Below are 13706 nucleotides of genomic sequence, written 5' to 3'. Positions count from 1 at the left end.
AGTTGTCTTGGTTGGTTTGAAATAAACTTTGTTCAGTACACGTTTTTTTTTCCGACTTGGTAAGCGCTTATAACGTGGTTCGAGTTATCGAGGGTAAAATTGTATAGAAATGATATGAAGGGGAAAAAAATACTGCGAGTTAGCGGGAGGTTCGAGTATCGAGGGTTCGAGTCACCGGGGGTAATTACAGTAAAAGTAAGAAGCGGAAATCGACTTTGGTTCGAGTTAGCGAGGATTCGAGTTATCGAGAGTCATCTGTATATTTAAATAGTTTTTCCTGTTGTATTTTCCTGCAAAGAGTCATAAGCGATGCTTTTTCTTGATCGTCTGCGACGCCTGTAATAAAAGATGAACGCCGCAAGTGATACCAAAACAATTAATCCTGATGAGCTCGCCACCAATATGACTGTCCTCCACTCATGGCTTTTACCTTGCGATATCCTTGCACCAGAAACAGGAACTGAAATAAGAAAAACAACGAATTTTTAACGTAGTACACCACACGGGATTATTCCCAATTCCATGATAAGACTACTTTGAGATAGATAGGAATCCTGTCAATACCACTACCGCTGGACAATGTATAAAATTTGGTCGTACTAATGGTTGTCTACGTAGTGTCCCACAAAACTTTAGAAGTGTTAAATTTTGACCATCAATTCGTCGGATAAGCTCGGTTAGGTACATCATATATGATTATTATAGTTTGCCCTGTATCGTGTGGGCATTTACTGATTGCTTTACTTGCATGCGTACCTGATCTGAAGTGCTTTTTTTCTTAGTTTTGCTAACATGCTTCAGATACTTTACTTGCATGAGATTTTTTGCTTGGGTGAAGGTGTTTTACTTGCTTGAGATGCTTTACTTGCATGTACTTGTTGCTTGTGTTGCTTTGCTTGCGTGAGGTTCTTTACTTACTTGATTTGCTTTACTTGTTTGATGCGCTTTATATACTTGCTTCAGGTGCTTTACTTGTATCAGGTGCTTTGCTTGCATAAGACGCTATGCTGGCATGATGCTTTACTTGCATTAGGTGCTTTACATCCACGAGATGCTTTATTTGTTTGGGATGCTTTGATTACATAAGGTGCTTTACTTCCATTGGGTGCTTTGCTTGCGTAAGAAGCTTTACTCCTTACTTGCCTAAGGTGCTTTACTTGCATGAGGTGCTCTACTTGCTTCTGGTGCTTTACCTCCTTTAGATGCTTTGCTTACTTGAGGTGCGTTAATTGTTAATACTGCTAACTTGCCTGAGGTGCTTTACTTGCATGTGAAATACTTTTCTTGATTTTTCAGTTGGCTTTGTTTGTATGAGATGCTTTACTTGCTTCAGGTGCTTTACTTGCATGACGTGTTTTGCTTGCTTGAGATGCTACACTTGCTTGTGTCGCTTTGCTTGTGTTAGGTGCTTTACTTGCTGGAGGCGCTTTGCTTACTTCAGGTGCTTATACTTGCATCAGGTGCTTTGCTTGCATGAGATGCCTTGCTCGCATGACGTGCTATTCCTGCATGAGACGCTTTACTTGCAAGAGCTGCTTTTAGCGTGCTAATTACAATTGAAGTGCTTTGCTTGCTTGAGGTTCTTTACGTGCATGAGATACTTGACGTGCTTGAGGTGCTTTGCTTGCACAAGGTGGTTTGCTTGAGATGCTGTACTTGCTAAATTGCAATTGAGGTGCTTTACTTGGATGAAGTGTTCAAGCAACAAAAACACAGTACACCTCAAGCAAGCCGGTGCCGTCACCCGACTCAAATTGAACATTAAACTGTAATTTGAGTTGAAACCCACAACTCTGAATCGCGTTGGGCCGCAAGTTGTATTGCATATTTTGAGAAAAATGGCTCTTAATCTTTAACCGAAACATGTTTTTAGGTAAAGCCTAAGTGCGATATTGGAGAATTTTATGAAGTTTGGGATCGGAGGGATTTTTTTGTGCAGATTGCTTACTAAATTGAAATAGTAAAGTAAAGGCGACCAGTACGTTTCTTCTGATTACAGAGAGATAATACCTTAATGGTATTGGAACAGTAAGAAAAAGTAATATACATGCAAATGAGTGCAGATGGTTTAGGTATTCATTGATGGTCTGAAAAGTGTTTTAAAAGATCGTTAAAAACCTGTATAAAAGTGTTTACAATTTGCTTGTTTTAGCCGCTTACAGTCTTCTAGCGAGAAAAAAGCTGGGAATGGCAGTAACATAAACAATTTCCTCGTTCTAATTGCAATTTCTTGGGTTTTAATTCTTTTGTTTTGAGAAAACTATTGTAGGTTGGCGATTTTGTTGTGGTGTGGGTATTGTTCAGTGCCCTTTCAAGCAACTACCAATTTCTTTATAGGGATTAATAGTAGTATTAATGATAAAGATATGCTATTTCTGACGAATTAGCCCGCGAAGAAGGAGGAAATAAATACTTTGACGGCACCACATAAAACAGGGTCTGGGTGCTAGGCCAGTGGCACCATGGGTAGCTATACCGGGGTATGTAAGGCTGCGTATATCACTTGTTCGTCATCTAGGCTTCTGAACCAACCTTTCCGTGGTTTCTAACTCTTTTGTTTCATTTTAGGTGCCGGGCGTATTCTCGATTACCTTGTAAAGTTCCGTAGAATGGACATCTGGACTTAATCCTTGTTTCTTTCCCAGATTTCCTGCCCGCATTTTTTCCGTTCGGGTTTTTTCTGGCCTCTGTCTGACCGAATTTATTTAAGTTGTAAGCGGCAGCTCAGCTCTACTAGTCTTCAGCACTTTTTCCGTTTCTTATCTTATGTATTTGTACCGTTATTACAGTTTTGTACCTGTTTCTTAACTTATTTAATATATAGTTCTATGTACGCTTCGGTCAGCTATCTCGGAACTGCTCCTTAGGTGGCCACGTAAGTCAAGATTGACGCGATTAGTAATGGCAATGTTGCAGACCTCCACCCAGGGTCTTTTGCCATCTGTTTACCCTAGATGTTGTACCCTAGCCTTTACTGGCAGCCTAATTGGCCTACATGCCTTGTTGGGTACATTAGTGAAGATGAACCCGTTATGTTAAAGATAGATCCCCAGTTTTTCTGATTCTCAGCCTTTGTGCTCCTACAATGTTTCCTGTCCCAGTCATCTGTTTGTCAGAAGTTTATTACCCCCAGCCTAACTGGTGGCCTAACTAGAACAGGGCCTGTGTGCTTAATTGGGGGTACAGGTCGAGATTGACCGGTTGTAGAAGTTCTTTATGAAAGCAAAAATACGAGTGTCGTACATAGCTATGTTAACGTATACACACCGTGACATTGCAGAGTTGGTTCTCACTAAGCCCTACCTAAATAAACTTATATGCTTTGATATTATGTCTTGTGTTGATTTTAGTGGAGTCAAAATATAACTCAAAAGTGTTGACGAGTCTGAAATCCAGTGGAACGCTTTTAGTATTCGGGGGCATTTATAGCCTCTAAAACAATTAAAAAGAGGGATAATTGACACGTCGACATAATTATATTAGTTTTCTGAAACTTTAGCCGTTGCTGAATAAATATATCTGATTTTCATTGGAAGATGTACTGTAATATAGATGATACTAATTTTCAAAATGGGTGCTTTTACAGCAGTTTTACTTTCTTAAAGGCGTTTTGAAAAAGTCAAGGGAAAACCTAACGAAGACACCTCAGGAGCCGGTGACATCTGCTCCCCCCACCCCCCACCCCATAAGTTCCATGTTTATGTCTATCAGGACGTTTACATCCTCACTAATGCCCTGATGATAAAAATCCAAGTGTGAACTGTAAATATAGTGACTAATTTGTTAAACTCAACTGTATAGCTAGAAATAGCAGATTAAAATAGAATATATTAGTGTCTTCTACGGGTACAATCTACACAACTCATGTCACCAGCTCTCCTCACCTGTTGCTACTGTTGGTTTCTCTTTATCCTCGACTCTAACAAAAATCTTCATGCTGTCCTCCCCAGCAGTACTTTTAGCTTTGCATAGGTACAGTCCACTGTCATTTTTATTCACTCGTCCTAGCAGTATAGAGTGGTTTCTCACAACCCTTCCAAATCGTTCCCACGTGACCTGCGGACGCGGAAGTCCAGTGGCCTTGCAGTTCAACGATAGTTCGTCTCCAGTCCTCAAATAAATATTCCTTTTCGGAGGTCTGACAATTTTGGGTGGGTCTGTTAGTTAGAAACGTGTAATCAGTGTAAACATATTTGGCCAAGAAGAAAAAGCCACCTCAAATTAAAAAAAAACAAAACAAAAAACAGCGATTCAAAATGAAACAGATTGGCACGGTCAACAATCATTTCAGAAAGTCCAAAAGTGTATCAAAATGGGAGTCACCGTATTCGATTTGAAAATCATCTTTTTACCATCTAAAAGATCACTTTTGCCTGTTAAAACCTTGAAGAATACGAATATAGCCTCGCACAACTGATAAAATAATTTGCTCATTATATTAGGGATAACTAATCGCCCTGCATGTCAATCACAGAAGCCAAAGTCGAGCCAAAAAACAGCCGACCTACTGCCATTAAGGCATACCATGCACAAATTAAACAAAAATATAGAAAAATAGGACAAGTTTTAACAGCGCTAGCTGAAACTACTATTAAAAAGCAGTGTATGTGTTTCAATGCTGTAATACTATTAATAATATTACCCTCCAAGAGAAGCGTAACAACGTCAATTAAGGGCTTCCGCGCCAAGCCAAGCTCAATGTGAAGACCGTATTCGTTCACGTCACCCGTGCCTAAATCATGAACCGTAAATGCCACTTGCAGAAGAGACATGTTGAATGCGCAGCTTATTTTGCTCTCCTGGTTTTGTCGAATCATTACTTCCCCATTTTTTCCGATAACTATGAGCTTTGTCTTCAGATATCCTGGTGGTTTCCAGAACCCGAAAGCCACATGTTCCACGCTCTCGATCCAGGTCCTCCCAGGCAAGAGTTTGAAAGTCCAGTCAAATGTTAAGTTTCCTTGCTTTTTTCCAATCATGGGATGGCTTGGTCCTGAAATAATCCTTGGACGCTGTTCTTGATGTGAAGCTGAAAGAGTGATTCATTTGTTTCATTCATTTTAAAATTGACCTCGCATCAGGCTGAATTGTCATGTATTTAAAAAGTTGTGTTCCACTGGCGAAAACTGGCAGCTTTGGCGCCTCGGGCGTGGGCCGGCAAATCCAGGCTTGTAGATAGCGATAATCTCCTATTTTAACACAATTCAGATCTCGGAGGACGGGGGAAGTGATCGTTTTTAACTTCAAAACGTAATCTTAGTGCAACCCACCAAACCTTTTGACTTTCTCTAAAAGTTCTGTTTCGTATGGTCTGAAACAAAGGGTGCGACCATTTCTTTTTTCTCTTGCCCTCCTTTTTTTTTCAAGTGACGAAAACACCTTCTGGCGTGTTCCAAACTCTGCAAGTTTTATAGTGAACTTACGCAACAGGACGGGAGAGGAAAGAAGACGGCAAACCTTGTGTGACAAGCGTGACAATAATTTTGCTTGAAATAACTTTTTGCCAAACTTCACTTTCTTTTAAAAAGATCTTTTTGTACAAGACAAGAGAACATTGATGTTTGTCAAGATCACGACAAAATACGCAAGTTATAGCCTTGTCACGTTCGTCACGCACAAGCGATTTGCCGTTCTCTTCTTTCTGCCGTCCTGTTGCGTAAACTCACAATTATCATAACGAGGACGTTTTATCAACATAGCCAGGAGCCGTTCAAGAGATGACAGGGGGATTGCGGGATCTTCGAGAAAATAGAAAATATGGGTCAACTATTAATCCACTCTCTTTTGCTTTTCTTTGACGAGTATATACTAAAACAGCTATTTGAGCAAATAAGGATAAAACGTTAGTTTTACAGTCAAGCCAGGTCAAGCGTACCCCGCAAGAGCCATTAATGAATTTATTATTCGAAAGTTGAATCCGTTGGTAGTTGTAGATTTCAGATTCATCTCTGCATTCTTGGATGCGCAATGAGCTGTGAATTCACACGTGAAGCAGTTATGAAATTTCCAGCGACGGCGGAGCGAAGTAAAAAGTGGGAGAGGGCGGGGCCTGAAAATAAAATTGGACATTCCATTTCCACCTCTCCCCCCCCCCCCCCCCTCCTCCCTTCCCCCCAATAGGCAATAAAAAGCGGCCTCTGTCTTTTTTTGAGACGCGAATAACATTTTGGAGGGTCTGGATGGGGTTACCTGACAACTGACAAATGGCCAAAATTTTAACTGACAACTGACATTTGTATCCCCCGGAGTAATTTTCAATGGTGCCGACAACAAAAACTACATAAGATAGCCTTCCATAGGGGGTGGGGGGAGGGGGGGGGTGGGGGAGCGAGTGCAATCCAACCGGCCCGACTTTCGTTGTTTCTTAGCGACGTTTACTTGAACTTCTCAAAATACCCCTTCCTTTGTCGTTTGCGCTTGCGAACGTCTTGGCGATCGCAACGGGGTACATTCTGTCAGCCAATGTTTTGTGACAGTGAACAAGTATGCAGCTTCATCGTGCTCGTAGCGTATATTTTGAGGCGTCTCAGAGCGGAAAAACTTCGCTCCGATGTAGAGACTCATGTTTTTTTAAAAATGGAAGTTGGTCACGCATACAGCAAAATAAAATGGAGGACTGACCCAACTGATTCATTGAAAACCCATTCAATGAAAGTTTTATATAAAACTAGTCCTAATGAGTCGACCGTGGTAAAATGTAAGAAAGTTATTTATTATTCTACAAAGTGGGGGGGGGGGGGGGGGGGCTATGTCCCTCCCGTTTCCGCCGCCTATGATTTCTACCAGCTTTGATGTAAATGTCTTCGAAGCAATTTTATCCATTCAAAGATTTTCAATCTGACCAAATACAGAGACTCGGCGCTCTCGTTGAAACATTCACTGCTCATTACGCATGCACGAATTCATGCCCATTGGAATTTGACACTAGTTACGGGAACGACCAACGGTTCATTTTTAAAATAATCAATTCATTAATAGAATCTTGTGGGGTACGCTTGACCTGCCTTGACTGTAAGGTTTCCGAGAAACCCGGAAATCACAACAAAACAGGAAAGGGAGGAAATGAAGGATGAGAAGAGAGAAAATCGGTGGTGCACCCTTTGTTTTTATGGCTACTTTGGACAAGACAAGAGCCTTGAGCAGACTTTAGGGCAGACTTTTTTTTGCTGGCAAATCCAGACAGATAGTTCGCCCTAACTGGCCCACAAAGCTCCGAAACCTCTAACAGTTCAGTATTCCTGTTGCAGATTTCCGCGTCCAGGATTCCTTACCTTCTTGGTAATTAAAATCCACTTACGTAAATCTCAAATTGATTAATGCAGACTTTCTCGGAAAACGGGAAGGATAAACAAAGCATATAATGTTAAAAAGTTGAAAAGAAAAGGACAGAGACCCGTAAGTTTTTATTTTTATGCGATCGATAGATAGTAATCGTCAAGATGTGGATCAAATGAAGTGTTCAGAAAGGTTTGAACACTGCTTGGAAAGGTTTTGTGAGACACATCTTTGAATAAACACAACGAACAAAAATGTCAGCTGGCAAAAACTTGTCTGCGCCTCCCTGTGTTTCCGCTTCAGTTCTCTTTCTTCCGTTACGACACTTTTCGATGTTACTTTGCAGCTGCTTTTTGCCTCCAAATCTTCCCCCTTTCTTAGCAGTAAATGCTTAGGCAAAATACATATGCATCGAATCAAATGATTATTAAATTTGAGTTTATGGAATAAACTAAGACCTGAATCGAAACTTGTATAATATCTACTTTCACTTTCGGCTTCCGTTTAAAGTGATTACTTAATACACTTACTCCCTAAAAGAAATGAGAATTTCAGTCAGAATTCTCTGTTATTTTAAAAATAAAAGACAAGCACCTTGACTTTTCTGCTCGGTTCTTTCATTCGCCATGTAAACCAAATAATATAAAAGCGATTCATTGACCCTGGCGACTCAATAAGATGGGAAATTAAAGACACGAGGACGATGGAACTATAGAACTGTAAGTCTTTTTCTACTTACCTATAACGCCCGGAATCACAATGATGTAAACCAAAAGCATCGTAGATAATTTTATGGAAATAAGAAAAACCTGCCGTTTTTTATGACTGTTTGTTTCTACGATGAACTGAACCTAAGCCTAGCAAAAAACATTTACGGAGAGTGAACGTTGATTGCGTCTTCCCAACGTGTTTCACGCTGTGTTCCAACGTTTCCGAGAAGAGCATTGTTCGGGAGCCGTATTTACAATAGGACTGACCAATCAACACATGAACTAGGTAACCAACGGTACCAAAAGGATTTTCTTTAGTGACAGCTGCTATTTACAAGGTGCTGCAACCACACACTAGCGCTCGTAAAATGGTTTATTCTGCCTGCCGGCAGTGCTTGTAAAAATCGATTATTCTGCTCAAAATTCTGCTCCGACACCCTTATTTTGATCGAATTCTGCTCGGTATCAAAAAAAATTTTTGGCCCCTCGGGCCGTGTCAGGAGCCCATCAATTTGATGGGCTCCTGCCCTTATTTATTTTCGTAATTATTGAAGGGAGCCTGGGCCTAACACTTAAAAGCTGATTACATATTCATTATGAGTAGCAAAATTGCAATTTAACTTACTTTTAATGTGAGTGCGTTGTAGCTCAGATTAAATCATCAAATTACTCACAAGTTATTTTCCATGTTTTTTATTTAGTTTTGACAGATGGGCTCCTGGTTTCGAAGTTTTCTCACAACTGTTATGCATATCATTCAGTGCCGCTGATTTTCCGTTATTTAGTCTGCGTAGCAAGCGCTTCCAATCGAGTTATTGCGCGAAAGTTGGGGAAGGAGCGAAAATAAATGGAGGGGGAAGAAGGGGGATAAGAGGAAACAGCATTTCCTTCGCTACCCTCCCCTCCCCTCCCCTTTTTTAGCTGTTCTCGTCCCAACTTTTTCCGACGAACTCGCGCGGAAACGCTTGCTACGCAGGCTATCCCTTATTCTGCTCAAATTCTACTAAAAAATGCCTTATTCTGCCAGCAGAATGCTCGCCTCACAAATCGCTTATTCTGCACGATATTCTGCCGGTAGAATTTATCCAAGCCTACCAGACATCCCTCCATAACAGGCCAGGGGATCTACAACGTTCTTTCTGTTGACGTGCATAGTGCTGTGTTTTGATTTGTTTCATTTCCTTAGTTCGTTTGGATCATGGAAGGATAGCTAAGGATGGTCTGCATCCGCCGACCTATGGCTTTCTGCAATGGTTACTAGTATACCAAAAATAAAAGACTAAAACGAAATTTCTGTACATAAAAATGACAAAACAGAAATTGAGCTGTATTGAGCTGTTTTTGACTCAATTGTACGTGCTCAAACGACTCCAGAAGGGGCTGAATCAGACTTTGGCCTACACGGCTGAATTGGCACTTTGGGGCTGAAACAGATCTTTTTACTTTTCATTGCATATTAATCTACTTTAATGCTATTTTCTTTTTAGTATTACGCAATTTTTGAAACTACTGGAAGCGTTTTTCGGTTTGCGCTATAACTGGTGGAACTCTTAAAGACTTAAGACTGCAGTGAGATTTTTCCAGGTTTGGAGCGTCTGATGGGAATCTTGAGAGACCTTCCTGGTGTCATGTATCTTTGTTTGCTCGTTGCACCGCAAAACACTGTATCCTCCTTATATCCTCCTAAACTTTGCAAAAATTTGTTACTTAACCTAGGTATTGATTCCGTAGCAAGAAAAGCTGAGGGTGCTGTAGCCTTTTGTGAGTGTAATGCAGCGAAAATGACTAAAATTTGTTCGCAGACGATTAGGCATTTCCCCCCTAATGCAATTGACAGTCAGGGGTATTTAAGGATTTTATCGACATATCAAGACCTTGAACTGACTGGAAACTGTTGTTATACAATTAAAAGGTTAGAGATCTTCGAAAAACAGTAATCGCCGCTATCTTTTTTTTTTTTTTTTTACCTCATGTAATAATAGTAATAATAAAGTCTTTATTCGTCAAAAGATAAAAGTACAAAATTGTCTTTTGTTACAAGGGTATTTAATTAAGAAATTTTACATCTAGTAAAAAGTATGAGAAGGTAAAAGGTAAGAATTAAAATCTAGTATATTACAAAGCTAATTTGTAGTCGTATTTGGTTTTGCGTTTTACAAGAGTTTTTAAACACATAGTAATTATCTTAGGTTTATAACGAGTTTCTTTCCTAAGATGTTAGCTAGACGGTTTGACTCGTGGGAGTTACAGATAGTAGTGAATGTCCAGTGGAATTTGAAACTTTTCTAAAAAAATTGCCATCTTACCTATCTAAAAAATCATATACACTTACAGGCTTAGATGTGTATTTCCTTTTAAAACAGCGGTCCAAGAAACATTGCACAGGTGTAGGACCGGAAACGGACGCAGCGTAGACGGATAATGCATAAGTATTATTAGGTAGAACTATTGTGTTAAAGAGAAGGTCTATTTCTGACTGAGTATATCCCTCTTTGCGCAGCGTTCTAAGGGTATGTAGGGATTTTTTAGCCTCAATAAGTTTGTTCTTCACATGCACTTAAAATTTGCTGTCGCATTGGAAGGTGAACCCTAAAATCTATACGTCTTTACAGCTAGGTATCCTTCCAATAGGTGCTGATCTAGAACATATCGTGGTTCCCTCTCTTGTTAAATGTCAACTCCTTTACCTTTTCCTAGGATTGCAAGACATTCTATTTGCTTCCGTCCAATCTCAAAACTGTGTCGAATCATCATCGTACTTACATAGCGCGTCATGATTTCCTAAAGTGATGTTAAGGTCATTGAGAAAGTTGTTCAAAAGGTAAGAACCACTAACCCTACCATGAGTAGTCCCTTTGTTAACAGGTTTCCAGTCGCGCTCAAAGTCGTTGAAAAAACCCTTTGTTTTCTATCCTTTAAAATTTTTAAAAAACCAGTTGATATTAAATTATAATATGGATCCAATGAGGGTCGTTTTTTATTTTATTAGCAAGAAGTTCATGCTTAACAGAGTCAAAAGCTTTTCTGCTCAGAAGTCCATAGCAAAAAGGCGAACTGCTTTACAATCAGGGTTATCTAAGAAGCTGTTGATCCTATGTTGAATTGAAAAGAGAACATCGGTACAGTTTCCACCTTTTCCGAAGGCGAACTGAGTGGCACTGAGGTGGTTTACGTTTTCAATGGCCTCAGGGGCATGGCAGTGGTGGACAATGTTTTCGAAAGCCCTCGTTATGACAGGGGCTATATTAATATAATACCGCGATAATCACTATGTGCTTTAGGAACATCCACTTTGGGGAGGCGGGGGGTGATAATCGCTTGCTTCCTCGATTATAGCAAACTGCGAGTGGAGATTGAGAGATTCCATGAAAATCTCTGCATGCTCTTTCCAAACCCAGTAAGGAGTCTGGTCGGGTCCAGTCGCGGTTCTTTTGAGTGTGTTAATTCCAGGCCTGGTGTTCGGAAATTACCGGGATCTCCAATTCGCTGCTGATCGTGACAGGAGTTGGTTCTATGTACGTATCATCTGAGCAGAGCTTAGCAAAGTAATCATTCAATTCCACCAAACTGCTTTCATCTAGGTTTACTCTTACAGGATGCACGACACCGCTGCAACGATTCATCAACTCCTTTCCACCATCCTCGACTACCTGGAGGGGCAGCCATAAACTTTGTCCTATTTTCCAAGATGATGCCAGCTATTCTTTTGTTAATAAGACACAGTCTGTCTTTGCTCAGCGAAGAAACTCTGGACTTCGTTCTGATCATTGACTTAAGAAGTGGTGTCATCCACGGCGGATTGCGTGACGACACAGAAACAGCTCTGACCGGCATACATGCACCTGTCCATATGACCGTGAATCGTTTCTTCCAATATACAAACCGCTCGCTGAACATCAGGAGCAGCGAGCACATTATCCCAGTCTTCATCTGCAAGTGCAGTGTAAAGTGCGGCTTTACAGTTCTCTCTACAAATCCCATATCTGTACTTTACAACGAATTGGTTTTAACTTTGTACCAGCTGGGAGAATAACAGCAGTGTGATTGGTTACTATGGAACTTGACTGACCCCACCCCTTCCCCTTAAGCTCTTCTTTTTTGCTAGCGTCTGTCTCAATCTACATAATCACGTCTTAAGCCCTTGAGTTTTCCACATCATCGTCACCCATCCATTCTGTATTTTCAAGGTCTCTGAAAACAAAACAAAATTAATTGCTTTCATCTAAAATGTAGAAAAATAACGCCCACAATGAATCACTGGTTCAGTAGCCGCAATCAAAGCTAGGCATGGTACATCCCTGGCCTCAGTTTGTTTGAAACTTGCTTTCCTCCTGGGGTAATCACAGCTTAATTTGACAACAGTATGCATAGATAACTTGGCTCCTGATTAATGTTAGCTTACAGGCAGATAGAAATAATCTTTATGCATGATTCCTCCTGAAGCACTGGACGAAAATTTAGTGCATTTTCATCAAATTTGCTCATCGCAAAAATGTGCAAACTGATTTGCAAAAATGGTAAATGCTACATTTATATGCCAATTCACACGGGGTTGTAAATTAGGAGGAAACTGTGGCATTTATCATCTTTACCCCTCGGTTGCACATTTTAAAAAGATGAACATTAAATTTAATTGACAATGAGTCGAAATGAGATTTAAAGCACTTATCATGTAGTTAAACGTTAGATCAGTCCGTTACCTTTTAAGCAAGTTCTGGCTCTTAGAAAGTTCAGACTGAATTACTCTGAAAGTTAGAAATTAACGGAACCGAGCTGATGATCAACTTCACGATAAGTACTTTCAACGTCATTGTTCTAATCGGGTTTGTGAGGTAGGGCAGTCGGTTGTTAACTACCGTCTGATCTGTCTCACAAACCCGGTGGGTTCCTTTGTGAAAGCCATTCTGGATCCCCAGACATTTGTAGCAAGAAAGTGGAGGCGAAGTTGAGGCAGTCCAGGAGGAAAAGCAGGGGGAGGGGGAGGAGGAGGAAAGCATTCCCTTGTTTTTTAAAACAAGATTAAAACATTTTGCATATCACAAGATCCAGTCGAGTTTGCAGTTCATTGAAGGAGGGAGCAAGGCCTGAAGATTGTACATGATCCAAGAATTTTCAAATTTTCTACCATTCTGCTGATCAGAAAAACAAATCAGTGAAAATTTAGACCATTTCAATGTATTAAACATGTTAAAATCTTTTGTAAATGCACGAACAACTTATTTCAACAAAGGATGGAGACTGAAGTTTCTACTAACTGAACTGAATTTGTAATTTATAACAGCGTTGTGTATCCTTTTACGACGGGTATTATCTTCCCAGGTTTTACATTTTGTTTGTTTGCCGTAATGAAATGGCTTCAAACAACAATATCAGAAATTTTAAATGCAGGAGAAACTGGTACTAAAGCTATTCCCCTGTGTCTCCATTTGGTGAAGGGAATCCAGATTCCGGAATCCTGGAAATAATTTCTTGTGGAATCCGAATCCTGGGCTTTGGAATCCGGAATCCAAGCTCCACTGGCAAAGAATCCGGAATTCAGTGCCTGGAATCCAAAATTCACGGAGTGGAATCCAGAATCCAAGACACAAGACAACCGCCTTGGATTCCCTTACATGGGGCAACCTGTGTGACTGTGTTTTGTTATCCTAGCCGCTCAAGCTCTTTTTGAGAAGACGGTTGAAAAGTAGAAAAGATCTTGAAATTGAGTGCATGAGATTTGAA

The 13706-nt window shown here is 40.3% G+C and overlaps 1 protein-coding gene across 1 annotated transcript; it reads right to left on the bottom strand.

Moving 5' to 3' along the window:
- Positions 1–241: 241 nt before the first annotated feature.
- On the bottom strand, positions 242–8181 carry LOC140947493 (protein amalgam-like). The gene is made up of 4 exons (XM_073396603.1): positions 8015–8181; positions 4643–5029; positions 3885–4157; positions 242–460 (listed from the first exon to the last, which is right to left on the bottom strand). The coding sequence occupies exons 1-4, from the start codon at positions 8052–8054 to the stop codon at positions 264–266; spliced, it is 897 nt and encodes a 298-aa protein (XP_073252704.1). The 5' UTR covers positions 8055–8181; the 3' UTR covers positions 242–263.
- Positions 8182–13706: the final 5525 nt, after the last annotated feature.

This window comes from Porites lutea, chromosome 9, assembly GCF_958299795.1.
Source record: "Porites lutea chromosome 9, jaPorLute2.1, whole genome shotgun sequence".
Lineage (NCBI taxonomy): Eukaryota > Metazoa > Cnidaria > Anthozoa > Scleractinia > Poritidae > Porites > Porites lutea.
Note: the sequence above shows the minus strand (reverse complement) of the source record. Positions and strands in the feature narration are given on the sequence as shown.

Excerpts from the sequence above, each read along its gene's own strand:
- LOC140947493 (XM_073396603.1), bottom strand. The coding sequence starts at position 8,054 with ATGCTTTTGGTTTACATCATTGTGATTCCGGGCGTTATAG. Across the intron at positions 5,030-8,014 it reads TGTGATTCCGGGCGTTATAG|CTTCACATCAAGAACAGCGT; the intron begins GTAAGTAGAAAA and ends TCACTCTTTCAG. Across the intron at positions 461-3,884 it reads GAAACCAACAGTAGCAACAG|TTCCTGTTTCTGGTGCAAGG; the intron begins GTGAGGAGAGCT and ends TTCTTATTTCAG.